The sequence below is a fragment of the Solanum pennellii genome, chromosome 11 (assembly GCF_001406875.1).
Source record: "Solanum pennellii chromosome 11, SPENNV200".
NCBI classification, from domain to species: domain Eukaryota; kingdom Viridiplantae; phylum Streptophyta; class Magnoliopsida; order Solanales; family Solanaceae; genus Solanum; species Solanum pennellii.
The window spans coordinates 1,236,571-1,263,909 of NC_028647.1; the positions used below are offsets into that span (position 1 = coordinate 1,236,571).

Below are 27,339 nucleotides of genomic sequence, written 5' to 3' on the forward strand. Positions count from 1 at the left end.
TATATTATCAGAATAAGAATAACAGTGATCATACAAGAAAAACATTTACCAGCCAATACGACTTAATATGAAGTTTGAAGCAATGTTATGTTGACATAATTAATACACAAACAAACGCTCAAAACTTGGTCTCAACTGGCAAGGAAATATTCAAGGAATCTAACTTTTACAAGCTCGAAAAACAAATCAGATTACGAAGAACAAGAAAAAAGATACAAGCATAAACTCTCCGAAACACCTTTTGGCTTTTAGGATCAAAGATTCAATGTAAACACCAGCAGATTTTCTTTGTACTAATCGCCACACTAGAGCTATTTCCAAATGATTTACTTTTTCAACCATTGGTCTATTTCTAGAAAATACGTTATTTTATCAGAATAAGAAGTTTGAAGCAATGTTATGTTGACATAATTAATACACAAACAAACACTCAAAACTTGGTCTCAACTGGCAAGGAAACATTCAAGGAATCTAACTTTTACAAGCTCGAATCCAAATCAGATTATGAAGAACAAGAAAAAAGATACAAGCATAAGCTCTCCGAAAACACCTTTTAGGATCAAAGATTCAATGTAAACACCAGCAGATTTTCCAACTAGAACAGGAACGCTTTCGACACACTCCTGTTACTGCATTAAAACCATATGAAACAATTCTCTATATCAGCACTAATGACTCAAACTTAATAATCGAAGATGGAATTTTAACATACAAATAGGAGTAATTCGAACTTGAAGCTCATAATTTCATAAGCTTTGTTGCTCTTGTTGAATTTTCTTTGTACTAATCGCCACACCAGAGCTACAATGGCCTATTTTGATCAAATTTAGTGTCATTATCTCTCCAATACTCTCACGAATCTCTTCCAATTTATTCATTTTCACGCAAAAATAGTTCCTCAAGCACTGGAAAATTATCACTACCATCCCATCTTTCTGCACGACAGGACGCAATTATTAGATATCTTAATTTGTGAAACACAACAGCTTTATAGTTTCCAATCTGTTCCCTCGAATACATGTAAGCGCCACATAGGACACAAAATTGTCATGTAACTATGACCTCTCGTTTTTAGTCAGCAACTATGACCTTTTTTAACATTGAGCGTGCACAAGTAGACACTTAAACTTGTATAAAATTGAACAAATAGACACATTTATCCTACATGACAATTTTGTATCCTACGTGTACTATGTCATGTAGGACACGTGTAACAACTTGTTTAATTTTATACAAATTTATATTTCTACTTGTGCACACCAAAATTTAAAGGACATGAATGTCAACTAAAGCGAAGCTAAGAAGTATAGTTATACCTTTATGTATTATGCCTAAAAGATAAGTCTGTACAAAGCTTCACACACTTATTTTTTTTTCTTGTCTTTTGACTAATTGGCTGGATCCATGAAAAATGGATCACCAGGTGAAAGTGATAGCTTAGCAACTAAGTTTAGTGGCTTTTTTAAGTTTGAAACCTGTTTTAATAATCCTTTCTTAAATGAACAAATTGATAATTAAGATCTAAGCCTTTCTCTTCTTGTGCTTCCTACATTTGTACTTTTCTTTAATCAATTGATATTCAAAATTTACTTGTTTAAATAATTTTGATAAACAAACATGCCATTAGATATACTTGATAATAATTGCCTTTGCTATAATAGCTAAAACCAGAATATTGATATATAGTTTACATGTCCATAAATAACCACCAACAGCAACATACACCGTGCAATCCCACAAGTGGAGTATGGGAATGGTACAGTGTACGTAGATGTTAACTTCTATAAAATGCATTATAAGCAGGACAACTAAACGCTGGGCTGTAGACCAAGTCCTTTGCGCGTCTTTCCAACAAATAGATCCCCAGATTTTATCATGCCTGGAATGCGTCCAGCGATTGACAAACAAGGAAATTGAGCCACTGCATCTTTTCTCCCTAGAGAAACTATAGCCAATGCCTTGGTTGCTGGTTTATATACAGCCAATTTGTGATCATCTTCCACTCCCTTTATTAACGACGTGATGTTCTCCGCTACTACCTTTGCGTGTTCTTGAGCCAAATATCCTTGTTTAAGTTCCTGCATTTCACCATCACAAAGTAAGAATGTCTTCTACGTAAAATGCTTCTTATGACGCGAGGAACTACTACGATTCATTGGAGCTTTTATTGGTAGAATAATAGTTATCCATTTACATACTGTACACATATTAACAAGGTTCTAGTGTTACTAGCATGGACTTGAGGAGCTAGGAAGAGAAGATGCATAGACAGAGGTTCTTGAATGTACATTTAAGGTTTATAGGGATGATAAGTTGACAACAAGATGTAAGAAACTAAAAAAGGTATGTTTGACTTACCGGAACGTTAGTGATGTCTCCAATAGCAAAGATATTTTTGCGACCCTTGATCCTCAAATTTGAATCGACCATTATCCTTCCACGACTGTCCAAACTATCCTTCAAGATAGTTTGTTTTAACCATACTGAACCAAATAGTGTACCGGTGCAAAGAAAATAGCAATCAGCAACTATAGTTTCTCCACCAGATGTTCTATAAACACCATCTGATTGAGAGTTAACAAGGACAGATTGCTCCAATATGACTTCAACTTTCTTTGAAGTAAGCCAATTCAGTGCCTTTTTGCTGGCGCTTTCTCCAATAAATTCCAATAATCTTGATCCTCTATGCACCAATGTCACCTTCTTAGCAGGAAAATCTGCAACAATTTCAGCAGCCAACTCCACACCTGTTGGCCCTCCTCCGACTATTAATATGGAATCAGCAGCCTTTATCTTTTCATACTCTGTAAACCAAGGAACAAGAGTTGAGCACAAGTTGATTCCCTGATTGGTTTAATGAACAATGGGAATTTGATTTGTATTACTACTCTTTCGTTTGTTGCTTCATTTGCTTTTGTATCTTGCTATTGTGCTGTCATATTTCTAATGATGTCGTGATCTAAGTCCCAATATACACTTGGTATACCAAACGTAAAGAGCTTACATCAATCTATGGTTTTCTACAAATAACATCCAGTAATATGTACTGCTGACATAACCAAAGCTAAGAATTTCTTTTAGCCTTTCTGGGTTCCTAAACAGAAAACAAGAAGATAAATCCGATTCTCTTTACTCTCTGTTCCTTTCTTTTCCATACACCCTAGCCCCCTTCTTAAAGTTTTCTATTATTATATGGTTTTTGAAGTGACCGAAATTTAAACTATGAGATTGTAAAGTAAGACAAGCTGTTTGTAAGGTGATGGCAATATATAGCCATTTGAGTACTCAATTACCCTATCAGAAAACCGTCGAATTTCTTAAGGTTAGTGTCATAAGATAAAAGCAAAACTAGTTACACATAAGATTTTGAGTTTTACGAAAGCAGAACACAAAAGTAGCCACGAGATTGGACCAATACCTGCTTGGTATTGACTGATCTTCTCCGTTTTCGTCTCAGCACCACTTTGTGTATGACCAGTGGCAACAACAAGATAGTCATATGCGATTCGGCTGCCTTGTTTGGTCAAGACATCAGTGTCTGTGATGTCAACTGCAGCTGATGGAATGATTTTCGCATGAGGAAGGTATTCAGAGTGAGAAATGACAGATCTTTTTGCAAATTCAGGTTCAACCATAGACCTTAAGCTTGCCCATGTTATCTCATAATACTCTTTCCTGTTCCATTTTCGTGTATTCAGTTAATTTAAGCACAATAAACTAATAAATAGAGTAATAAACAAGCACAAACAAGTAGTCATGATTAAAAAAAAGTCAAGAAACTGAAACGATGAGTAGAATCCCACAAGTGAGGTCTGAGGAGGGTATGCATGTACACAAACCTTATGGCTATCTTTGCAGGGTTGGAACACTCATAAATCTAACAACAACAACATGACCGGTGTAATCCCATGAGTAGAATCTGGGAAGGGTAGGGTGCAGGCAAACCTTATCCCTGTCTTTACAAGTTAGCGACACTCATAAAGCTAACTCGCGTAATCCCACAAGTGGGGTTTGACGAGTGGAGGATGTACACAGACCTTACCCATTACTCCTATCTTTGGAGAATACGGACACACATAAATCTAACAACAACATAACCGGTGTAATCCGGGAATGGATACTTGAGGATAGCATATACGCAAACCTTACCCCTATCTTTGCAACGAGTTAGGGACACACATAAAGCTAACACATTATCAATCTCACAATGAGAGGCAAAAAAGTTGATAAAAGAGAAATGCTTACTCATCAATGAGGGAAACATTGACCTCATTTTGAAGGGTTTTTGCTACAACAGAACCAGCAACTCCACCCCCAATCACAACCACATTTTTCTTTTCTCCCCCTAAACTCATATCCAAGATTCCAAATAAAAATCAAAACTTTAAGAAAAAAAATTCAAGAAATAGCAAACCCAAATTGTATAAACGCAAAATCTTCAATTTAATATTATTGGGAGAACAAAACATCAAACAATCCTCTTATATACCAGAAAATATTACGTGTGTGCCAACATAAGAAGTTGGAATTTTATTTTATTTTTTAAAATGGCATCTTCTAGAACAAGGAAATCAAGAGGAAATTGGATTTTCTGAATAGAAAAAAAAGGCAGATTCCTGGATTTTTCTGAGTATTTGGGAAAAGAATTAATGCTTTACAGATTATGCCTATTTTTTTTTATTTTTTTTGGTTCTTAAAATGCTAGGTTAGAAGAGAAGAAAGAAAGAAGAAAAAGACAAATTGTGTGTTAAAGCTTTTTAGCATTTTTTAATATTATTAAATCACAAGGCAGTTGAAGAATTTAAAGGGGCTAAAATGACGTAAACAATGATCTAAATTCTAATATACAGTTGTCAGTAGTATAATCATATTTTATGGGATCTAATATTCCTGATTTTTGTTACAAAATAATAAATCATTTTTAGCATATATCACACGTCAGACGTCACACAAGTCACAACTCAAGTATAAAAGAATTTTTGTTTTTAAAATGCCTTTATAGAAACTTGAGTACCAATGTAATTGAAAATAAATGAGTTTTATTTATTGTCTTTTGATATACGAGAAAAAAAATATTATGTCAAAACATTAGTAATAGTATCTTTTATGTTTTTCTTAAACGTCAAAATTTCAAAACGTTTTCTTGCCTCTAAATCGAAAAACTTATTTTTTTCCTTGCGAAATTATATTGGTATCCAATTTGTATAATTTATAAGATATTATTATAATTTATTTTAAAGGGATACTAAAATATAACTCCAAGGGATACTCGTTTTCATATATTATAACGTTGATTTATTATTAAGTTGGATACATCACAATGATAGATCATGTTGCAATACATTTATGAACCCGTATGTTAAATGCGTACAACGAACTTCAAAGATTCAAAAACATGTTATATGTTGTTGCTTCTTGCTAGAAACATTTCTCCCACTTGTGTAGCTTTGGTTTGGTAACCACTTAAATGTAAGCAAATGAACATAGGCAGTACCATTTGATCAGCAGTAATTCACATCTTTGACGTTAGACGACTGAGAGTCGCCTGAATCGTTCCATGTGGTTCATCCGTTGGCAAGTAAACATCGTCAGCAAACTGAAAGTTTACGATAGATAAATATCAGCCATTGATTCAAGCTCATGAGAGAAGTACATTATCAGTGGTAACAATACATCTGGAAAACTAAAACATCTGAAGCAACTGGATAATACATGGTTAAAGATATGTGTAACTCGAGAATCTTTTACGTGGATTTTTAACTGTAACACCACGTCAACTTCTTTTGTTTCAAACTCTCCTATTAGATTAAGAATGTGGAATCATTATTGTCAACAAATTCCAGTCCTCCACTGCTCTCTTCCTTCCCCGAGTCCAAATCCATGTAGACCGTCCCTCCAGTATTGACATGTTTTGCCATGGAAAAAGCAGGTAGAAAGAACATCTACGTAGTTTGTTGGAGTTTCTTTTTAGCCAGTGTCGGATATACTAGTTTTTGTTCATTTATCAAGCATCAATTTTGATGTCGTTGCAGTATATCTAATTTTAAGTTCTCTTTAGCATGAATAAAATTTGGACCTGATCACTAAGAATCTTCTATCCCAGGTCCACTGATTCACTTCCATGATTGCTCCCTTTTCCCAAGCCCAGACATCACTACTTTACCTCTATTCAATGCCTTAGCACCCTTGACTTCCCCTGGCCCTTAGTCCCACCCTTCCCCCTAACTAATCCAGCCTGTCTTGCTTTCCTAAAACAACTCAGTTTCTCCATTGGTCTTCTTATCTTTCTTTTTCTTTTGTTTTGGAACAGGTAATGTATAATCCACAATATTGAGGATCCAGCTGTCAATAAAGTTAGCTGAACTGTAGTTAGTTCCCTAACATTCCAGCTGTATTTGTGTGTTAGTTAACCAACTATAGATTAGTTTTACATCCATCCATAGTTAACTAACTATAGATTAGCTTTATATCCTACAATTGAATTGGGCATTGTCATCTATAGATTACTTTTACATCCTACCAAAATTAAAGTAATCTATAGATTAACTATAGATGACAAGGCCCAATTCTGTCTTCACAAAGGGAAGGGCCTCACTCAATTAAGGCTTATTTACTGTCCAGTTTTGGACGGGATGTTGCCTGGTAAGTATCATTACAAGGGTTGGGAAATAACTTCATATTCACTGCATTTCAGCACACAGTTCCACTGTAGTCCAGCAAATGAGGAAAGGGCAAGTTTACCTTAACAATGTCTGGTTTATCTTTGCTTGGCAAATTGACCGGCAGAAAATGGATATTTGGCATCTTCAACTGAATGAATGAAATGTCAGGAGACCTGAAAGAACAATACCAAGAAACCATAAGGATTCATAGCAATTATGAAACTTGGAGAAGAAAATAAAGTGATATCGAGGTTTAGTTTCACTTATATGTGCGCGAGGAAAATGAGGAAACGTCTTATGAGTTGAAATTGAGAGAAAGACCTTCCAAGAACAGCCTTTGCCATTTCGTAAAGTGTGGCTTGAACAGAAGGGCTGTATACTCCTTCCTTAGATGGTCCAAAGAATGTGTTAAGCAGGACCTCTTTCACATCTATGCATCTATCTGTGAAATACAGAGGCTTCAGGGGAAGACTTGAGAGAGATTCAAAAGAGTACCTGTATTAACCAATGCTCAGGTTCACAACACGGTCAACAATGGGCAGAATGAAACATGGTAGTATGACTAACAACTACCAAAGCAAGACTAAGATCTCATTCATGTCAGAAAACTTTAACACCATTTCTTTTAGAAACATAAAAAGATGAATAATTTACCTCCAAGATGCAGTGACCTCTGTAGCCATCATCCTTTCGCGTGTTTCAGGCAACATAGTGTACTGGTCCCTAATGAATCCTTCAAAACCTGACTGTTTCAATAAGCCATTTGTTATACAAATCAACACTGCACTTATTGTATGAAAAAATTCGGTAGCCATTTGTTTAGAGTGGTGTATCAAGAAATGTGTACTACCAATTTTAATCACGTAAAAAAGAATTCCTAGTTACTATAGGAAGAAGTATATTAGATGCTGGAGCTCCAATTTTAGAGTAAGGAAGACTAAGGACCTATGTGGGACCGAATGGATCTTGTCTGACCCACATATAAACCATCTCAAACTACATACCAGCTATATCTCCATCATTCCTGAGAGTACTACCCTTGTTGCCTTGTAGCTGATCCATAGCCCCAACCTCCACTAACTCCGTCCAGAAGGTGGGAGTGTCGAAAGAAAACAAACTAAAATGACTTCCTGGAGTGTGACATACCTCATTTTACTAAAGGAGGATCACATATCTTAATAGGATACTGTAAAAGTTCTCATTCAAACTCCAGAACCCTTTTCTTTCTTGTTTTTAGGTATGTGGAACTGTAACTTTACCTGCAACAACTAGAAGCAGAAAATAAAGAAAGAATCTTAGGCAGATGTGTAACAGGGATTACCTTAGTTGTCTTCAGAATTGATAATCCTTCAATACCAGATGTCAGGTGCAATGTTCCTGATTTATCGACCATTACTTCAGTTGTGTGTCTTTCAGAGCCAAGCTTAAAACCTTGTAATGATGACAACATACAACAATCATTAATTTCAAGGAAACCCAATTTCTTCACTAATATCAGTGGATCACCTCATCAGATTGAAAATCAGATTGTATAAATGGAAACCAAAGTTAAATGATGCAACAAGTTCGAGATATCAAACATTATGGTTTAAGGCACTCGGGCATCCCAAAGCTTTAGATGCTTTCTCATGCAACCACTTGAATCCTCTAAACTCATTGAGCATCGGATCACTAGCAACAACTCTTTTTTGATTCATACAATGAGGACATTCCAAACCCCTTTATCAAGGCATCTGTCTCCTCCAGTATTCAACTCCCAGATTGGACCATAAACTGAGCCAATAAATTCAAGATAAAAGGGGTCCACAAACTGCAACTCTTAGGATTATGCAACTATGTTTCAGGAAATTATAGCTCCTTGTAATATATGATAGAGGACCAACTTTAAGGCCTTTTATTAGCTAAAAATTGATATGATCAGCTAAAATGTATTCGAACAGTATTTCCAAAAAAAAGTAGTGTCAGACATAAAACAGCTCTTTGAGGCATTTGTTTTGACAAAAGAAGGTTGCAGGTCCTCGTCTCCTAGATAACTCTGCCTACCAAGACTTAGGAAGATGAGAAGAAATCACCCCGACTGATTCCATTCAAACATAAACCAAAAGCAAGCAAATACAAACGATGGAATCTCATGATGCGTCCAAACAAGGATTACAATGTTAGATCAGGTTTATCAAGTTAACTGCATAAACCAGATTGTAGTCATTATCAAGCTTAATGTTGTAGCATTTCATACAGATCTAATTTTAAAATATGATCATGATCAAATGAGAAATAGAAGAATCTAAACTCTTTTTTTAAAAAAAAAGTTAGGAGTATTTAGACTATTTAGGAGCTTTGGTGGAAATAACTCATTATTTAAAAACAAAATTGTCTCGCACTTGATTTTGAATTTGATCTTGCCTTATCAAGTTTGACAGCATATTGTTAAATGAAAGCACAGAAGACTGTGACGCTGGCTATAATTCTCTGAAAGAAATAACAACATAAGGAAAAAATATGTTAAATTACTCTCAATATGTCTTATCCTAACTTACAATGGGACTAGAATTCCTATGGCTCATGTCCTGATCTAAAAAATTAACTTGACATCAAGGAGATGAAACGAGAGTAAAGAAAGGGAGGAAATCAGCCAAGTGGCCTACTCACTACAATTTATGAGATTTAGCAGCATAAGGTAAGTTAGAGTTTCACTTTAACTTCTAAAGGGAGGGTGAAATTCATTACGGAAGTATGCAACTTATTCTGTTGTAAATCAAAAGGCTTACCATGTTCATGTTGTTGGCCCTTTATGCTAATGCGTTCCCATGGCTTCTCAACTATATTAACAATTGCAGCAGTGACCTACAACAACAGAATATGAAATGGCACTTAAGAAGATCCATGTAAAGTGAGTCATAGAAGCCATATAATATACTAAGCAATGTCACGACCAAAGCACAAGAATTTCCAAACTCTGCACATAACACAAGGCAACAAATACACAATTGTTTATTCTTCTGAACAGAGCAATTGACAGATTAATGGACATAATCACATAATTGTCCCAAAAATACTGTTCCATTGACATTCAATTATTTTCTTACTGAAATTTCATTATTAGATATTAACAACAACGCCTCGGACCCAAATAAAGTCGGTGATCAATAGATTTTGACAAAGTGTTACCTGCTGATAAAAGGAGGTGAAGTGCTTTGCAAGTACAATGGCAAAACCTTCCGCTGAAAGTTGCTCTGAACATTCCTTAGCTTTCGCATATACCTATTTCACAATTCAATAATCAGAACCAACAATAAAAAGAAAACAACAAGTAAAACGTATAATTCAGCATTTAATCAGATTTTTTTCCAAAAAAATGTACAAGCTAATTATCTAATCAACAAAAGTGAAGAAAATCTGTGATCATGCAATATCTTAGACAATTAGATCAATCCTACAGTCTCATTCAGGATCATTCAATTTCTTCGGAAAAAACAGCGGAAACCAAAAATAACAGCATTTCTGTATTAGTTTCACAGATGATGAAATTGATCAACAGATCCGTGGCCAGCCAGAGAGTCAAGCCACTAAAGTAGCAATTTAGTCCCCAAAAATGCTCTCTAGCAATTTTCATTTTTCTAATCTCAAGCTCAAATCAAAGATTAAGTTAAGGACGTATGGAATACCAACTTTTACTCAGTTAAATAAGCCACCCGATCTGATAATCTAACAAAGTTTTCATACTGAGATTTCATTATTAGATCATCATTTATGCATATGAATAAGCTGTTATAGAAAAAAAAAGTAGAAGTACTTACAGTGTTCTTCATGGTATCGGTGGCGACGATATCGGAATTATCGCCGGAGACATATGCAGGTAAACAATCGGAGATGAGACTGATGTTAACGCTCCATTCAGCAAAGTGATGTTTTCCATCTCGATCCCTCCAAACCCTAGCTACTCTCACTCTGGATTTTCCATGCCTCTGCTCCAGCTTCAGTCCTCTCAATTCCGCCATCTTCGTTTCACTAATGAATTTGTCGCTCTATTATCTATAATAATGAATATATTTTTCTTAAATAAGCTCTAAAAGTATCATATCCTAATTAGAAAATTTTTTAAATATCAATTTACAAGTTTAAATTTTGTTAAAATAATTCCACCTATTTTTGGAGCTTGAAAAATAGATTAAAAAAATGTTAAAACAAGTTATGAATCATTATGATATCGTCACATAAGAGAAAATTATGATAGATTGTGCAGTATTACATAATTATTTGCGAAAATATTAAAGGAGTGATAGAATATTTATGGTCTATTAGCATAACAATATAATTGTGGATGATATTAAACAGCAAATAGCTCAAAGTAACAATGTTGATTCGTCTTCTCAATCATATGATTAAAAAATGCACGTTCAACGTGAGGAAATTGTTAGTATTATGCTGGAGAATTGTACTAAAACTAGTTCACTATAATTTTTGTTAATTTTTTTTTTGAATTAATATTTGATGAAACAATTATTTAAATGGAAAGAAATAGTTTTGTAATAATTTATCTTGTAATTTTAAAATTTTTATATTTTTGAAAAAATATACAATATAAAAATTTATATCATAATTTTATATTATATTATAATATCGCATGATCAAACGAATTCTCGAGATGAAAATATAGTACATATTAGTCTTACCACTCATAGTAATAAAAGGATGAAGTATCACGGGCTGAATATACCGCCTTGAAATTTGCCTATTTCATTAAATTTTTGTTGTGGAATTATATCGGTTTATGTTATTGTTATTTATTTGTTTTCTTTATTTTCATTTCGTATTGATTTTTTTTTTTTGCTTTAAATAATTATTAACGTTCTTTTACTCATTTTCACTAAGTATTAATCTCTTGATACAAATGTTATGTGTACATTTCGTGATATAAAAGTGCTAAATTTTAATAATTACATAAAAATTTAAAATATATTTAAATTATAATAATTAACGACTTTAAATATCTTTACGAATTTATTAAAAATTAATAAATTCTCAAAATTATATTTGTGTCACATAAATCGAAAGTTGAAACAAAAAATAATATATATTAAGTCCGACACGAATTTCGATATCTAATTTTTTTATACTATAGATGATATAATAATGATATCATCATGTCTGCCTATTCACCTAAAAGTATTTTTGATACTTCTGATATTTTATGATTTGATTAAATGCTTTATGCTTAACTACTATATATATAGGTGATATAGGAGGTCAACATAGAAATATTTTTAGTACTTTTTCACATTTATGTTGTTGTAATTTAATGTTTTATGCTTATATAGATAAAAATATCCTCCCAATATGCTTTTCTTTAACTTTTAATTGTCACGTTATTATTTAGTAATCGTTTTATCATATGATAAAATATATCTTTTATTTTTTTTACAAGCATGTGATATATATATTTTTTTAAAATTATATTATTTTATAATTATTAAATTAAATTAGAAATTATAATTTAAAAATATTATCATAAATATTTTCAAATATTCTTCATATTGTTGCTGTAATAAATTTTTCTTTGAACAATTAATATTAATTGTAGCAACAAATCTAAGTATAATATAAAATAAATTATACTACTTTGTACACTTAAGATTTGGTTCAACAATTAATGATTTCCATATTATTCATAGATATATATTTGTTGTTACAATTAATTATTTCCATATTATTCTTCATATATATTGACTTCAAAAGTAAATCCTTCCCAATTGGTAAATTAATTAAACACTTTCCATTAATAACATACTTACTATAATTTTTGAGGTTCTACGATTATAAAAGAAATGTAGAGTGACTACTTTATTCACCACAAAATTATTCAATGGAAAATTTTGGTGCATCTTTTCGTTATTCTATTTTTCTCATTATTTGCATCTATGGTATGTATATCTATAATTTTTCTTATTAGCATTTGTTTCAAATTAAATAAATGTATCCCACTAATTAAACTTGTAATCCGTAATCTTGAGCTTGCAGGCATGTTGATGATGAAACAAGTGAATGGCGATGGTACATGTGATGAACGTTTTTCTTCTCCTATTCCTTGTTCACAACAATCACCACCTTGTTCAACATTTTGTAAACAACGTTATGACAACATGTAGTGAGATCAAGGTGTGATGATGAAGGCCGAGGACAATTTACTTGTATCTGCACCATCAATATACCTTGTCATCCTTCTACTTAGTTGTTACAAATTTTTTAATCTGTTCTAAAAAGAATAAAAGATTAATGAAAAAATTATGTTTTGATTTTAAAAAATTGTGTTTGTAATTGCATTGCGTCCTCTCTCTATACTTTTTTGAAATTTGGGATTAATATCATGACCTAATTCTGAAGCCAAGTGGTTTGAATTGAGGAAAATCATAACCAATAAGAAAAAATTATCCACCTATATGACTATATCTATATTCATTAGTTTTTTGAAATTTACAAAATATAGCCAAGATATAAATATATATAGTTTTAAACATTAAAATAAATAAATAAATTAATAAATAAATAGTTTAATACTATAATTAAATTACTTTGATACACCATGGAGTCACGGATCAATAGAGGAAATTAAATAGACGTCAAACTATCATGCTTTAAATATCTTACACTAAAGTTCAATATTTATTTTAATGGCTGAAAATGAATAGAGGTAAACTTGTGGGACCCTAACTCATGTTAGTATAATGAATTCATATCTTCGATTTAATTCTCCCTCCGTTCCTTTTTAGTTGTCATATATACTAAAATATCAATAAAACAAGAATTATCTTAAGTTATCAATTAAAGATAAGTGAAAGTTCTTACTAAAAATGATTGCTTAAATAAATAAAGAAGACATGAGTCCATAGAAAATGAAATTTTATTGAAATAAACCAATATAAAGAGAATAATTCATCTTCTAGGGGTTTCAATTAAGTTAAATTATCATTTAAAGTTAGACAAGTTGCAACAACTAATCAATTTTTTTAAAAAAAAAAAAAAAGAAAGAAGGATTTGGGCCCAAGTCTAATTGTTGTTTGTCTGGGTCAGAACTTGGGCCTTAGCCGCTGATCTTGTGGGTTTTGGCCCAAATTTCATTCTTATATATTGTTGTATACATCATTGTATATTGCTACATATAATTGTCAATAAATTAGTATTTACAATTATATCTATCAACTAACGGCACAATTAAAAAAAGACATATTTTTGACATGAACAATACCATGCAGAATATACAATTCAAGTTTCTTTAAGTTCTTTTAATTTCGTTAATAATGTAGCTATCGAGATCAATATAATCAAAAATAAACTATCGTTCATGCTTGGTGATTCAAGCCTCTAAGGGTGAGTCTAAATGGATTAGAAAAAAGACATATCTTAGACAATGAAAAATATTGCGCAAAATATACGAATCAAATTTCTTTAGATTTTTTTTTAATTTCGTGAATAATATAACTATCGAGATCAATATAATCAAAAATAATATTTAAAAAATAATTTTAAAAAATCGAAAAACATAAAAGTTCTCAAGTAAAAACATTAAGTTCTTTTTTTTTTCTCATACATGGTGTTTTATCTCCCATTCTGATTATGCATTCCGCCGAAAGACTAGATTCCGGCCACCCACCGCCGCCGTCACCCGGCCGGACTCTTCCATTCATCGGAAAACTCAAACCCTTTTATCTTTTATCAATCTTGGTACTCATATTAGCAATTTCATTCAGTATTAGCAAAACAAATCAGTTCAAAAGACTCTTTTTTCTCAGATCAAATTTACTGAATCCAACAGTTCAGAAGCAAATTTCAAGAAACCCCATTTACACAGCCCCTTATTGTGTTCTATGGATGGCTCCATTTCTTTCAGGAGGTGGGTACAGTTCAGAAGCTTGGTCATATATTTTAGCTTTACATAATTACTCAATGAATAAAAATCCAGTCTTTAATTTGAAAATTGAGCAACATGGGGATCTTGAAAATGTTGAATTTTGGGAGGGTTTACCTTTTGATATGAGGAATTTGGCTGTTGAGCTTTACCATAGAGAGTGTAAGTTGAATGAGACTGTTGTTGTTTGTCATAGTGAACCTGGTGCTTGGTATCCTCCACTTTTTGATACACTTCCATGTCCACCTATTGGTTATGGTCATTTTAAAGCTGTAGTTGGAAGGACTATGTTTGAGACTGATAGAGTTAATGATCAGCATGTTAAAAGGTGTAATCTTTTGGATTTTGTTTGGGTTCCTACTGATTTTCATGTGAAAACTTTTACTGAAAGTGGGGTTGATCCATTTNAGTTCAGAAGCTTGGTCATATATTTTAGCTTTACATAATTACTCAATGAATAAAAATCCAGTCTTTAATTTGAAAATTGAGCAACATGGGGATCTTGAAAATGTTGAATTTTGGGAGGGTTTACCTTTAGATATGAGGAATTTGGCTGTTGAGCTTTACCATAGAGAATGTAAGTTGAATGAGACTGTTGTTGTTTGTCATAGTGAACCTGGTGCTTGGTATCCTCCACTTTTTGATACACTTCCATGTCCACCTATTGGTTATGGTTATTTTAAAGCTGTAGTTGGAAGGACTATGTTTGAGACTGATAGAGTTAATGATGAGCATGTTAAAAGGTGTAATCTTTTGGATTTTGTTTGGGTTCCTACTGATTTTCATGTGAAAACTTTTACTGAAAGTGGGGTTGATCCATTGAAAGTTGTCAAGATTGTTCAGCCTGTTGATCTTGATTTTTTTGATCCAGTTAAGTATGAGGGATTGGATTTAGGGTCATTAGGGAATTTAGTGATGGGGTCATTTTCAAATGGAGAAAAGTTTGTATTCTTGAGTATTTTCAAGTGGGAATATAGGAAAGGATGGGATGTTTTGCTGAGGTCTTACTTGAAGGAGTTTTCGGGAGGTGATGATGTTGTTTTGTATCTGTTAACGAATCCGTATCATTCTGATAAGGATTTTGGTAACAAGATTGTTGAATATGTGGAGAATTCCGATTTGGAAGAATCGAAAGATGGTTGGGCTAGAGTATATGTAATCGACGAACACATAGCTCAGGTTGATATGCCTAGGCTATACAAGGCTGCTAATGCATTTGTTTTGCCATCTAGAGGTGAAGGTTGGGGTAGGCCTATTGTGGAGGCAATGGCAATGACTTTGCCAGTGATTGCTACGAATTGGTCAGGACCAACTGAATTCATGACAGAAGATAATAGCTACCCATTGCCTGTCGATAGGATGAGTGAAGTCACACAAGGTCCATTTAAGGGACATTTATGGGCTGAACCTTCGGTTAATGAGCTGCAAACGCTAATGAGACATGTAATGAGAAATCACGAGGAAGCTAAAGCCAGAGGTAAGCAGGCAAGAAATGATATGATGAGCAGGTTTTCTCCTGAGGTTGTTGCTGGCATAGTTAGTGATCATATTGAACGCATTATTTATCATACACAGTGATTGTTGTGTTCTCTTTAGGATCGAGAAGAGTAGATTGTACATTTTACTGCAGTGGTAACAGTTTTTAGTCACTGTTTCTTCATGGATTATTAACTCTAGTAGACTTTATCTCAGTTTTCCTATGTGTAATTGAAGAACGGTTTTACTTAATAGATGGAGACGACAAAGTTTTGGAAGCTGATGAATCTAAATTTCGAGTGAAAAGAGGTTCTAATAGGGGGACAATGCATCAGAAGTTATCCTGAGAATCAACTAATTGGATAGCCTTATCAACACTCTAAAGTGTTCTTAAATGGAGTTGCAGTTAGATAAGTATATAAATTTCTCTGCTAAAACCAGAACTGTGTTGGTAATCCAGTTATGTTCATGTGATGAATATCAACAACAAAAGTCTATTTTAAAGCTTAGAGTTGTATGAATTGTTATGCTATAGATTGTTAGTTTGGACTTTCGAGCAGTATTATAGGAAAGATATGTCACCAATGGACCGTGAGTATCAACAACGGAAGGAGGTAACAGCATTATGTGCAAACTTAGTCACATCGAACACTTATGGACCACAAGTATGAACTACGGAAAGAGGTAAGCAATGAAACCTCAACACTATACAGATATTGAGCTGCTAGCAATGTGTTTGAACAGATAATGAGCTGCCAATGTCAAAGCTAGTTGAGTTAATGATACAAATTTACTTGTTATCTTCAAGCCAGTTAGAATGTCTTGCTTTTATACAACTTTCTTTTGTTTCAAAGTTCCTTGTAGCTGTGATGATTTTATCTTAGATATCCCTGCATTCTTGTCGAGGGTCTATTTTCCCGAGGTAGGGGGTAAGGTCTGTGTACACTCTGCCCTCTCTAGACCCTACTTTTGGAATTACACTGGCTACGTTGTATTTGCTTGCATTTCAACGCATTCTCACAGCAATTATAGTTTGTTTCATCACAATAATTGAACAAAAGTCAAATGCATTTTGAACAAACACACTTTTATTTATGAAACATTAGGAACACCATACCCTACCCTACCCCACCCCACCCCCAAGAACAAGGAAAAAAAATGCAGAAATAAAATCCCATAACTAGTTCCTGAATCTTTTTTTTGTTTGTATACACAAGCATCTTGTTTCAGAGCTTCCCTGTCTGGGAGATTTCACCACTTCAACTTGGCTGGGAAATACTGCAATCAAAATGTATTTTGCAGTTCAGTAAAGCAGAATGAAATGATTGTACGGAACCGACATGATCGGTGAGGATTCATATAGCTGATTAATATATAACTATTTTCTCTTTACTCAACTAGTAAGGCAAATGAAAATTTACCTTCTCAATGAGAGACATGTAGTAAGGTTTCACTTTCTCCACATCAATCCTAACATTGCTCTTGCTATACAGATCATATTTGCTGTCAATATACACAAAGTTCAGTCAAACCACGTTCTCAACAGTAAATTCTGAAATGGTCATCAAGAGAAGCAAGTAAAAGGGCAGCTCGGTGTACTAAGCAACGAGCCACAGCGCTAAAGAGTGAGATGTAGGCCGTCTACCCCTGTGACCTATAGATCACACGGAGACAACTTTACCGTTGCTGCAAGGCAACCCTTCAAGTCAGAAGCAAACTGAAGTACAAATTATGTAACTGGGAAAAAAAAACTTACCTGAAGATTTGAAGCCATTTCAGGTTTTCATGATCCTCCTCATTCATCAAGTGAGTATATGCCCCTGACTTATGCAGAGCTACATAACAATAGTTCCAGATTAGCAATGAAGTTTAACCATTATATCCGTCAAGTCGTAGGGGTAAGGTTTGCATACATCATTACACTAGGTACGTTGTTGAAAACAAAAAACAAAAACGAGTTAATTATGTATTGCTTACGATAGAAGGAATGATATCGGATGATGAACAATGCAGCAGATGGAAGAGTAGTTTTATTTGCCTTAGCCACCTGCATAATTACACAAACATTATGTTAAAAATCAGATATAATTCTCCATTTATTTTCACTAATGAATTAGAAAAAGTACATACCAAGTACATATAGTCATCATGGCCCCAAGACATCACCACATTATTAAGCCCACATCCTTCAGAATAAACTCCATATTTTGTGTTGTAAGTTGGATTGTTGTTATCAGGATTTCCCTTTAATTGCTGCAGAAAGACAATTAGAGGTTGTTTCTGAAGGACCCTCGACTCTAAAACTCAAGACGAAGAAAAGCACCTCATGAAGCACAATCGATTCATCAAAAGCACAACCAAGGGGGAATGTGTCACCTGTAAAACGTACCAAAATGTCCTTTAATTTTGTCTGTCATAAACATGCCAATGAAAGAAGTTCCCGAAACGAAATTCTTACCAACAACAGCCCATTGAGGAAGCCCTCCAAAGCTAGGAAGCAAAAGAACTTTGCCTAGATCTACAACATTTTTGGACAAAATATTAACACTTTTAAACCCCTAATAAATTTTTAATAAAATTAATTGTTTTTTTCTTCTAACAAACCATGAATTAGGCCAGTTAAGTGTAACCAATCTTCATTAGGATAATCCTTTCTAATAGCTTCAGCAGTTTGCAACAAATGCTCAATTTGTGGTTCATCCAAATCAGGATCACTATCATCTACAACTTCATTCAAAAGTTCACAACATTCCCATATACTCATCTCCACTTTATTCATTTTACCATATTCTTCCCTCATCTTTTTCACCTGTTTAAAATCAGACATGTAAACTTTCTATCAATAAAAAAAAGTTCTAATTCCAAGATTTATTTTTTTTTGGTTTATTTGTTTGGAATCTTACAAAATCATATGTTTGGTTAATGTGACTCTGGCGATAGAGTTCACGGACAATCTTTTGACGTTCAACCTCTGCATTATAGTCCCTGCATTGATAATTGAGTAAAGTTAGAATAAGTTTTTATATATTAAATTTTATATAATTTCTTGATTGAGAAAATAATGTTATAATATAATTAATTACCTGAATGAGTTGCCAAATGCATTATTGCCAGGGACAACAAATATACCATCAGAATTTGCCTTTTTGTTCTCCAATTCTGCTATTAACAAAATCAAGAACATAAATATCAGATATTATATTTCACAAATATTCATCTAACTATGAATTTATCGCAAAAAAAAAGTTATTTTTCTAATTTTTCTTAACAGAAAAATAACTCAACGATACCTATGTGTGTATATTATATCACAAATCATAAAAAATGATGGAAATTGCTAAATTCTATTCATAAAACGGGAGTGGATGTACAATTTTATCGTATGTATTAAACACCTTATTGAAAATCTATTTAAAATTTATAAATTGTAAAATTTAGAACCTAATAATATTAAAGTTATAGAATAATGAAATTCATAGAACTCGAATTTCGATGTGTTTAGTGACATATATCAAAGAGAATTAACACTTTTTCAAATATAAGTAGTAACAAATTCTTAATCAGAACATCAAAGCAGAAAGATAACGACTAGATATATATTTTAAGAAGTCAAGTAACATTGATAACACATTTTTTCAAATAAACAACAAACTTTTAACTAAAAATTTGAAATTCAAACATCGAATTACATAAATAACAATTAACGACTAAATATATAATTTAATTGACACTTTTTCAAATATAAGTAGTGACAAATTCTTTATCAAAAATGTCAAGTTAGAACATCAAAGCAAAAAGATAACGACTAAATATATAATTTAAGAAGTCAAACAACATTGATAACACTTTTTTCAAATAAACAACAGACTTTTAACCAAAAAATTCAAATTCAAAGATCAAATTACATAAATAACAATTACCGACTAAATATATAATTTAAAAAGTCAAATAAGACAAAAAATTATACCATGATCAGTTTGTGCAACGAGGAAAGTCATATTTGACTTTGATTTGAGCAAAAAAAAGCACAAATAAAACCAAGAGAATTAAAATATGAGAATTTGCTTGTTCAAAATTTTTTGAGAATAAAAGGGTTTTTATAGTGAAACAAGAAATCCTTTTTAGGTAATAAAATTATTTAGTAAAAATAAAGGTGACTCATCTTTTTTTTTAAATTATATTTTTTTATAATTATTAAATTAAATTAAAAATTATAATTTAAAAGTATTATCATAAATATTTTCAAATATTCTTCATATTGTTGCTATAATAAATTGTTCTTTGAACAATTATTATTAATTGTAGCAACAAATCTAAGTATAATATAAAATAAAATATACTACTTTGTACACTTAAGATTTGGTTCAACAATTAATGATTTCCATATTATTCATAGATATATATTTGTTGTTACAATTAATTATTTCCATATTATTCTTCATATATATTGACTTCAAAGTAAATCCTTCCCAATTGGTAAATTAATTAAACACTTAAGATTTGGTCCAACAATTAATGATTTCCATATTATTCATAGATATATATTTGTTGTTACAATTCATTATTTCCATATTATTCTTCATATATATTGACTTTAAAGTAAATCCTTCCCAATTGGTAAATTAATTAAACACTTTTCATTAATAACATATTTACTTACTATAATTTTTGAGGTTTTACGATTATAAAAGAAATGTAGAATGACTACTTTATTCACCACAAATTATTCAATGGAATTTTTTGGTGCATCTTTTCATTGTTCTATTTTTCTCATTATTTGCATCTATGGTATGTATTCATCTACAATTTTTCTCAGTATCATTTGTTTCAAATTAAATAAATGTATCCCACTAATTAAATTTGTAATCCGTAATCTTGAGCTTGCAGGCATGTTGATGATGAAACAAGTGAATGGCGATGGTACATGTAATGAACGTTTTTCTTCTCCTATTCCTTGTTCACAACAATCACCACCTTGTTCAACATTTTGTAAACAACGTTATGGACAACATGTAGTGAGATCAAGGTGTGATGATGAAGGCCGAGGACAATTTACTTGTATTTGCACCATCAATATACCTTGTCATCCTTCTACTTAGTTATTACAAATTTTTTAATCTGTTCTAAAAAGAATAAAAGATTAATAAAAAAATTATGTTTTGATTTTAAAAATTTGTGTTTGTAATTGCATTGCGCCCTCTCTCTATATTTTTTTGAAATTTGGGATTAATATCATGACCTAATTCTGAAGCCAAGTGGTTTGAATTGAGGAAAATCATAACCAATAAGAAAAAAATATCCACCTATATGACTATATCTATATTCATTAGTTTTTTGAAATTCACAAAATATAGCCAAGATATAAAATATATATAGTTTTAAACAATAAAATAAATAAATTAATTAATAAATAAATAATTTAATACTATAATTAAATTACTTTGATACACCATGGAGTCACGGATCAAATAGAGGAAATTAAATATACTTCAAACTATCATGCTTTAGAAATCTTACACTAAAGTTCAATATTTATTTAAACTATTGAAAATGAATAGAGGTAAACTTATGGGACCCTAACTCATGTTAGTAAAATGAATCTATATCTTCGATTTAATTCTCCCTCCGTTCCTTTTTAATTGTCAGATATACTAAAATATCAATAAAACAAGAATTATCTTAAGTTATCAATTAAAGATAAGTGAAAGTTCTCACTAAAAATGATTGCTTAAATAAATAAAGAAAACATGAGTCCATAGAAAATGAAATTTTATTGAAATAAACCAATATAAAGAGAATATTTCATCTTCTAGGGGTTTCAACAAAGTTAAATTATTATTTAAAGTTAGACCAGTTGTAATAACTAATTAATTTTTTTTAAAAAAAAATAAAAAGAAAGAAGGATTTGGGCCCAAGTCTAATTGTAGTTTGTCTAGGTCAGAACTTGGGCCTTAGCCGCTAATCTTTTGGGTTTTGGCCCAAATTTCATTCTTATATATTGTTGTATACATCATTGTATATCACTACATATAATTGTCAATAAATTAGTATTTACAATTATATCTATCAACGAACGGCACAACTCGAGAACATATATATGATAAAAAAAGTCAAGGAATTCATATGGTCCAAAATAAAACCAAATTATATCGCTTATTTTAGATTGACCTATTGAAACATAAACTTCTCAAGTTCAAATATTTATTTTTCTAGTTAGAAATCAATGTCGTGGATCTAAATGTATTAGAAAAAAGACCTATCTTTGATACAAAAAATATTTTGCAGAATATATGAATCAAATTTCTTTAGATTCTTTTAATCTCGTGAATAATATAACTATCGAGATCAATATAATAAAAATAATTTTAAAAAATCGAAAAACATAAAAATTTTCGACTAAAAACAGCAAGTTCTTTTTTTTTGGCTCATACACGGTGTTTTATCTCCCATTCTGATTATGCATTCCGCCGAAAGACTAGATTCCGGCCACCGACCGCCGCCGTCACCCGGTCGGACTCTTCCATTCATCGGAAAACTCAAACCCTTTTATCTTTTATCAATCTTGGTACTCATATTAGCAATTTCATTCAGTATTAGCAAAACAAATCAGTTCAAAAGACTCTTTTTTCTCAGATCAAATTTACTGAATCCAACAGTTCAGAAGCAAATTTCAAGAAACCCCATTCACACAGCCCCTTATTGTGTTCTATGGATGGCTCCATTTCTTTCAGGAGGTGGGTACAGTTCAGAAGCTTGGTCATATATTTTAGCTTTACATAATTACTCAATGAATAAAAATCCAGTCTTTAATTTGAAAATTGAGCAACATGGGGATCTTGAAAATGTTGAATTTTGGGAGGGTTTACCTTTAGATATGAGGAATTTGGCTGTTGAGCTTTACCATAGAGAATGTAAGTTGAATGAGACTGTTGTTGTTTGTCATAGTGAACCTGGTGCTTGGTATCCTCCACTTTTTGATACACTTCCATGTCCACCTATTGGTTATGGTTATTTTAAAGCTGTAGTTGGAAGGACTATGTTTGAGACTGATAGAGTTAATGATGAGCATGTTAAAAGGTGTAATCTTTTGGATTTTGTTTGGGTTCCTACTGATTTTCATGTGAAAACTTTTACTGAAAGTGGGGTTGATCCATTGAAAGTTGTCAAGATTGTTCAGCCTGTTGATCTTGATTTTTTTGATCCAGTTAAGTATGAGGGATTGGATTTAGGGTCATTAGGGAATTTAGTGATGGGGTCATTTTCAAATGGAGAAAAGTTTGTATTCTTGAGTATTTTCAAGTGGGAATATAGGAAAGGATGGGATGTTTTGCTGAGGTCTTACTTGAAGGAGTTTTCGGGAGGTGATGATGTTGTTTTGTATCTGTTAACGAATCCGTATCATTCTGATAAGGATTTTGGTAACAAGATTGTTGAATATGTGGAGAATTCGGATTTGGAAGAACCGAAAGATGGTTGGGCTAGAGTATATGTAATCGACGAACACATAGCTCAAGTTGATATGCCTAGGCTATACAGGGCTGCTAATGCATTTGTTTTGCCATCTAGAGGTGAAGGTTGGGGTAGGCCTATTGTCGAGGCAATGGCAATGACTTTGCCAGTGATTGCTACGAATTGGTCAGGACCAACTGAATTCATGACAGAAGATAATAGCTACCCATTGCCTGTCGATAGGATGAGTGAAGTCACAGAAGGTCCATTTAAGGGACATTTATGGGCTGAACCTTCGGTTAATAAGCTGCAAACGCTAATAAGGCATGTAATGAGAAATCAGGAGGAAGCTAAGGCCAGAGGTAAGCAGGCAAGGGATGATATGATGAGCAGGTTTTCTCCTGAGGTTGTTGCTGGCATAGTTAGTGATCATATTGAACGCATTATTTATCATACACAGTGATTGTTGTGTTCTCTTTAGGATCGAGAAGAGTAGATTGTACATTTTACTGCAGTGGTAACAGTTTTTAGTCACTGTTTTTTCATGGATTATTAACTCTGGTAGACTTTATCTCAGTTTTCCTATGTGAATTGAAGAACGGTTTTACTTAATATCTGGAGACGACAAAGTTCTGGAAGCTGATGAAATTATCCTGAGAATCAACTAATTGGATAGCCTTAAACACTCTTAAGTGTTCTTAAATGGAGTTGCAGTTAGATAAGTATAAAAATTCCTCTGCTAAAACCAGAACTGTGTTGGTAATCCAGTTATGTTCATGTGATGAATATCAACAACAAAAGTCTATTTTAAAGCTTAGAGTGTATGAATTGTTATGCTGTAGATTGTTAGTTTGGACTTTCGAGCAGTATTATAGGAAAGATATGTCACCAATGGACCGTGAGTATCAACAACGAGAAGAGGTAACAGCATTATGTGCAAACTTAGTCACATCCAACACTGATGGACCACAAGTATCAACTATGGAAAGAGGTAAGCAATGAAACCTCAACACTATACAGATATTGAGCTGCTAGCAATGAGTTTGAACAGATAATGAGCTGCCAATGTCAAAGCTAGTTGAGTTAATGATACAAATTTACTTGTTATCTTCAAGCCAGTTACGAAAGTCTAGCTTTTATATAACTTTCTTTTGTTTCAAAGTTCCTTATAGCTGTGATGATTTTAACTTAGATATCCTTGCATTCTTGTCGAGGGTCTATTTTCCCGAGGTAGGGGGTAAGGTCTGTGTACACTCTGCCCTCTCTAGACCCTACTTTTGGAATTACACTGGCTACGTTGTTTTTGCTTGCATTTCAACGCATTCTCACAGCAATTATAGTTTGTTATATCACAATAATTGAACAAAAGTCAAATGCATTTTGAACAAACACACTTTTATTTATGAAACATTAGGAACACCATAACCTACCCTACCCTACCCCACCCCACCCCCAAGAACAAGGAAAAAAAATGCAGAAATAAAATCCCATAACTAGTTCCTGAATCTTTTTTTTGTTTGTATACACAAGCATCTTGTTTCAGAGCTTCCCTGTCTGGGAGATTTCACCACTTCAACTTGGCTGGGAAATACTGCAATCAAAATGTATTTTGCAGTTCAGTAAAGCAGAATGAAATGATTGTACGGAACCGACATGATCGGTGAGGATTCATATAGCTGATTAATATATAACTATTTTCTCTTTACTCAACTAGTAAGGCAAATGAAAATTTACCTTCTCAATGAGAGACATGTAGTAAGGTTTCACTTTCTCCACATCAATCCTAACATTGCTCTTGCTATACAGATCATATTTGCTGTCAATATACACAAAGTTCAGTCAAACCACGTTCTCAACAGTAAATTCTGAAATGGTCATCAAGAGAAGCAAGTAAAAGGGCAGCTCGGTGTACTAAGCAACGAGCCACAGCGCTAAAGAGTGAGATGTAGGCCGTCTACCCCTGTGACCTATAGATCACACGGAGACAACTTTACCGTTGCTGCAAGGCAACCCTTCAAGTCAGAAGCAAACTGAAGTACAAATTATGTAACTGGGAAAAAAAAACTTACCTGAAGATTTGAAGCCATTTCAGGTTTTCATGATCCTCCTCATTCATCAAGTGAGTATATGCCCCTGACTTATGCAGAGCTACATAACAATAGTTCCAGATTAGCAATGAAGTTTAACCATTATATCCGTCAAGTCGTAGGGGTAAGGTTTGCATACATCATTACACTAGGTACGTTGTTGAAAACAAAAAACAAAAACGAGTTAATTATGTATTGCTTACGATAGAAGGAATGATATCGGATGATGAACAATGCAGCAGATGGAAGAGTAGTTTTATTTGCCTTAGCCACCTGCATAATTACACAAACATTATGTTAAAAATCAGATATAATTCTCCATTTATTTTCACTAATGAATTAGAAAAAGTACATACCAAGTACATATAGTCATCATGGCCCCAAGACATCACCACATTATTAAGCCCACATCCTTCAGAATAAACTCCATATTTTGTGTTGTAAGTTGGATTGTTGTTATCAGGATTTCCCTTTAATTGCTGCAGAAAGACAATTAGAGGTTGTTTCTGAAGGACCCTCGACTCTAAAACTCAAGACGAAGAAAAGCACCTCATGAAGCACAATCGATTCATCAAAAGCACAACCAAGGGGGAATGTGTCACCTGTAAAACGTACCAAAATGTCCTTTAATTTTGTCTGTCATAAACATGCCAATGAAAGAAGTTCCCGAAACGAAATTCTTACCAACAACAGCCCATTGAGGAAGCCCTCCAAAGCTAGGAAGCAAAAGAACTTTGCCTAGATCTACAACATTTTTGGACAAAATATTAACACTTTTAAACCCCTAATAAATTTTTAATAAAATTAATTGTTTTTTTCTTCTAACAAACCATGAATTAGGCCAGTTAAGTGTAACCAATCTTCATTAGGATAATCCTTTCTAATAGCTTCAGCAGTTTGCAACAAATGCTCAATTTGTGGTTCATCCAAATCAGGATCACTATCATCTACAACTTCATTCAAAAGTTCACAACATTCCCATATACTCATCTCCACTTTATTCATTTTACCATATTCTTCCCTCATCTTTTTCACCTGTTTAAAATCAGACATGTAAACTTTCTATCAATAAAAAAAAGTTCTAATTCCAAGATTTATTTTTTTTTGGTTTATTTGTTTGGAATCTTACAAAATCATATGTTTGGTTAATGTGACTCTGGCGATAGAGTTCACGGACAATCTTTTGACGTTCAACCTCTGCATTATAGTCCCTGCATTGATAATTGAGTAAAGTTAGAATAAGTTTTTATATATTAAATTTTATATAATTTCTTGATTGAGAAAATAATGTTATAATATAATTAATTACCTGAATGAGTTGCCAAATGCATTATTGCCAGGGACAACAAATATACCATCAGAATTTGCCTTTTTGTTCTCCAATTCTGCTATTAACAAAATCAAGAACATAAATATCAGATATTATATTTCACAAATATTCATCTAACTATGAATTTATCGCAAAAAAAAAGTTATTTTTCTAATTTTTCTTAACAGAAAAATAACTCAACGATACCTATGTGTGTATATTATATCACAAATCATAAAAAATGATGGAAATTGCTAAATTCTATTCATAAAACGGGAGTGGATGTACAATTTTATCGTATGTATTAAACACCTTATTGAAAATCTATTTAAAATTTATAAATTGTAAAATTTAGAACCTAATAATATTAAAGTTATAGAATAATGAAATTCATAGAACTCGAATTTCGATGTGTTTAGTGACATATATCAAAGAGAATTAACACTTTTTCAA

The 27,339-nt window shown here is 32.6% G+C and overlaps 6 protein-coding genes and 1 long non-coding RNA gene across 10 annotated transcripts; 3 read left to right on the plus strand and 4 right to left on the minus strand.

Moving 5' to 3' along the window:
* Positions 1-1,630: 1,630 nt before the first annotated feature.
* Positions 1,631-4,688, minus strand: LOC107003200 (apoptosis-inducing factor homolog B-like). Its single transcript, XM_015201488.2, has 4 exons — positions 4,246-4,688; positions 3,419-3,675; positions 2,359-2,804; positions 1,631-2,078 (listed from the first exon to the last, which is right to left on the minus strand). The coding sequence occupies exons 1-4, from the start codon at positions 4,353-4,355 to the stop codon at positions 1,809-1,811; spliced, it is 1,083 nt and encodes a 360-aa protein (XP_015056974.1). The 5' UTR covers positions 4,356-4,688; the 3' UTR covers positions 1,631-1,808.
* Positions 4,689-5,253: 565 nt separating this feature from the next.
* On the minus strand, positions 5,254-10,710 carry LOC107002894 (uricase-2 isozyme 1). The gene is made up of 8 exons (XM_015201097.2): positions 10,460-10,710; positions 9,831-9,923; positions 9,431-9,506; positions 7,984-8,093; positions 7,317-7,408; positions 6,984-7,157; positions 6,742-6,835; positions 5,254-5,596 (listed from the first exon to the last, which is right to left on the minus strand). The coding sequence occupies exons 1-8, from the start codon at positions 10,658-10,660 to the stop codon at positions 5,513-5,515; spliced, it is 924 nt and encodes a 307-aa protein (XP_015056583.1). The 5' UTR covers positions 10,661-10,710; the 3' UTR covers positions 5,254-5,512.
* A 3,539-nt stretch (positions 10,711-14,249) lies between these two features.
* LOC107004319 lies at positions 14,250-16,762 on the plus strand. 2 transcript variants are annotated; one of them, XM_015202543.2, is made up of 2 exons: positions 14,250-14,893; positions 15,309-16,762. In XM_015202543.2, the coding sequence occupies exons 1-2, from the start codon at positions 14,274-14,276 to the stop codon at positions 16,141-16,143; spliced, it is 1,455 nt and encodes a 484-aa protein (XP_015058029.1). In that variant the 5' UTR covers positions 14,250-14,273; the 3' UTR covers positions 16,144-16,762. The 2 variants fall into 2 exon arrangements, with proteins under 2 accessions (XP_015058029.1, XP_027768628.1); XM_027912827.1 differs by having other exon boundaries at positions 14,250-14,572; positions 14,988-16,758.
* A 354-nt stretch (positions 16,763-17,116) lies between these two features.
* On the minus strand, positions 17,117-20,046 carry LOC107004247 (probable inositol oxygenase). Its single transcript, XM_027912828.1, has 11 exons — positions 20,009-20,046; positions 19,125-19,200; positions 18,945-19,026; positions 18,646-18,850; positions 18,500-18,559; positions 18,365-18,417; positions 18,172-18,294; positions 18,019-18,088; positions 17,798-17,876; positions 17,463-17,544; positions 17,117-17,319 (listed from the first exon to the last, which is right to left on the minus strand). The coding sequence occupies exons 1-11, from the start codon at positions 20,037-20,039 to the stop codon at positions 17,293-17,295; spliced, it is 888 nt and encodes a 295-aa protein (XP_027768629.1). The 5' UTR covers positions 20,040-20,046; the 3' UTR covers positions 17,117-17,292.
* Positions 17,273-17,798, plus strand: LOC107004248. Its single transcript, XR_003575108.1, has 2 exons — positions 17,273-17,388; positions 17,535-17,798. It is a non-coding gene; the product is annotated as an uncharacterized LOC107004248 (long non-coding RNA).
* A 2,399-nt stretch (positions 20,047-22,445) lies between the features above and the next one.
* Positions 22,446-25,560, plus strand: LOC107004280. Of its 3 annotated transcripts, none has more exons than XM_027912683.1 (3): positions 22,446-24,481; positions 25,021-25,150; positions 25,297-25,560. In XM_027912683.1, the coding sequence occupies exon 1, from the start codon at positions 22,499-22,501 to the stop codon at positions 23,951-23,953; it is 1,455 nt and encodes a 484-aa protein (XP_027768484.1). In that variant the 5' UTR covers positions 22,446-22,498; the 3' UTR covers positions 23,954-24,481; positions 25,021-25,150; positions 25,297-25,560. The 3 variants fall into 3 exon arrangements, with proteins under 3 accessions (XP_027768484.1, XP_027768485.1, XP_015057996.1); XM_027912684.1 differs by having other exon boundaries at positions 25,034-25,150; XM_015202510.2 differs by lacking the exon at positions 25,021-25,150.
* On the minus strand, positions 25,012-26,783 carry LOC107004244 (inositol oxygenase 2-like). The gene is made up of 9 exons (XM_027912686.1): positions 26,707-26,783; positions 26,408-26,612; positions 26,262-26,321; positions 26,127-26,179; positions 25,934-26,056; positions 25,781-25,850; positions 25,560-25,638; positions 25,225-25,306; positions 25,012-25,081 (listed from the first exon to the last, which is right to left on the minus strand). The coding sequence occupies exons 2-9, from the start codon at positions 26,601-26,603 to the stop codon at positions 25,055-25,057; spliced, it is 690 nt and encodes a 229-aa protein (XP_027768487.1). The 5' UTR covers positions 26,604-26,612; positions 26,707-26,783; the 3' UTR covers positions 25,012-25,054.
* Positions 26,784-27,339: the final 556 nt, after the last annotated feature.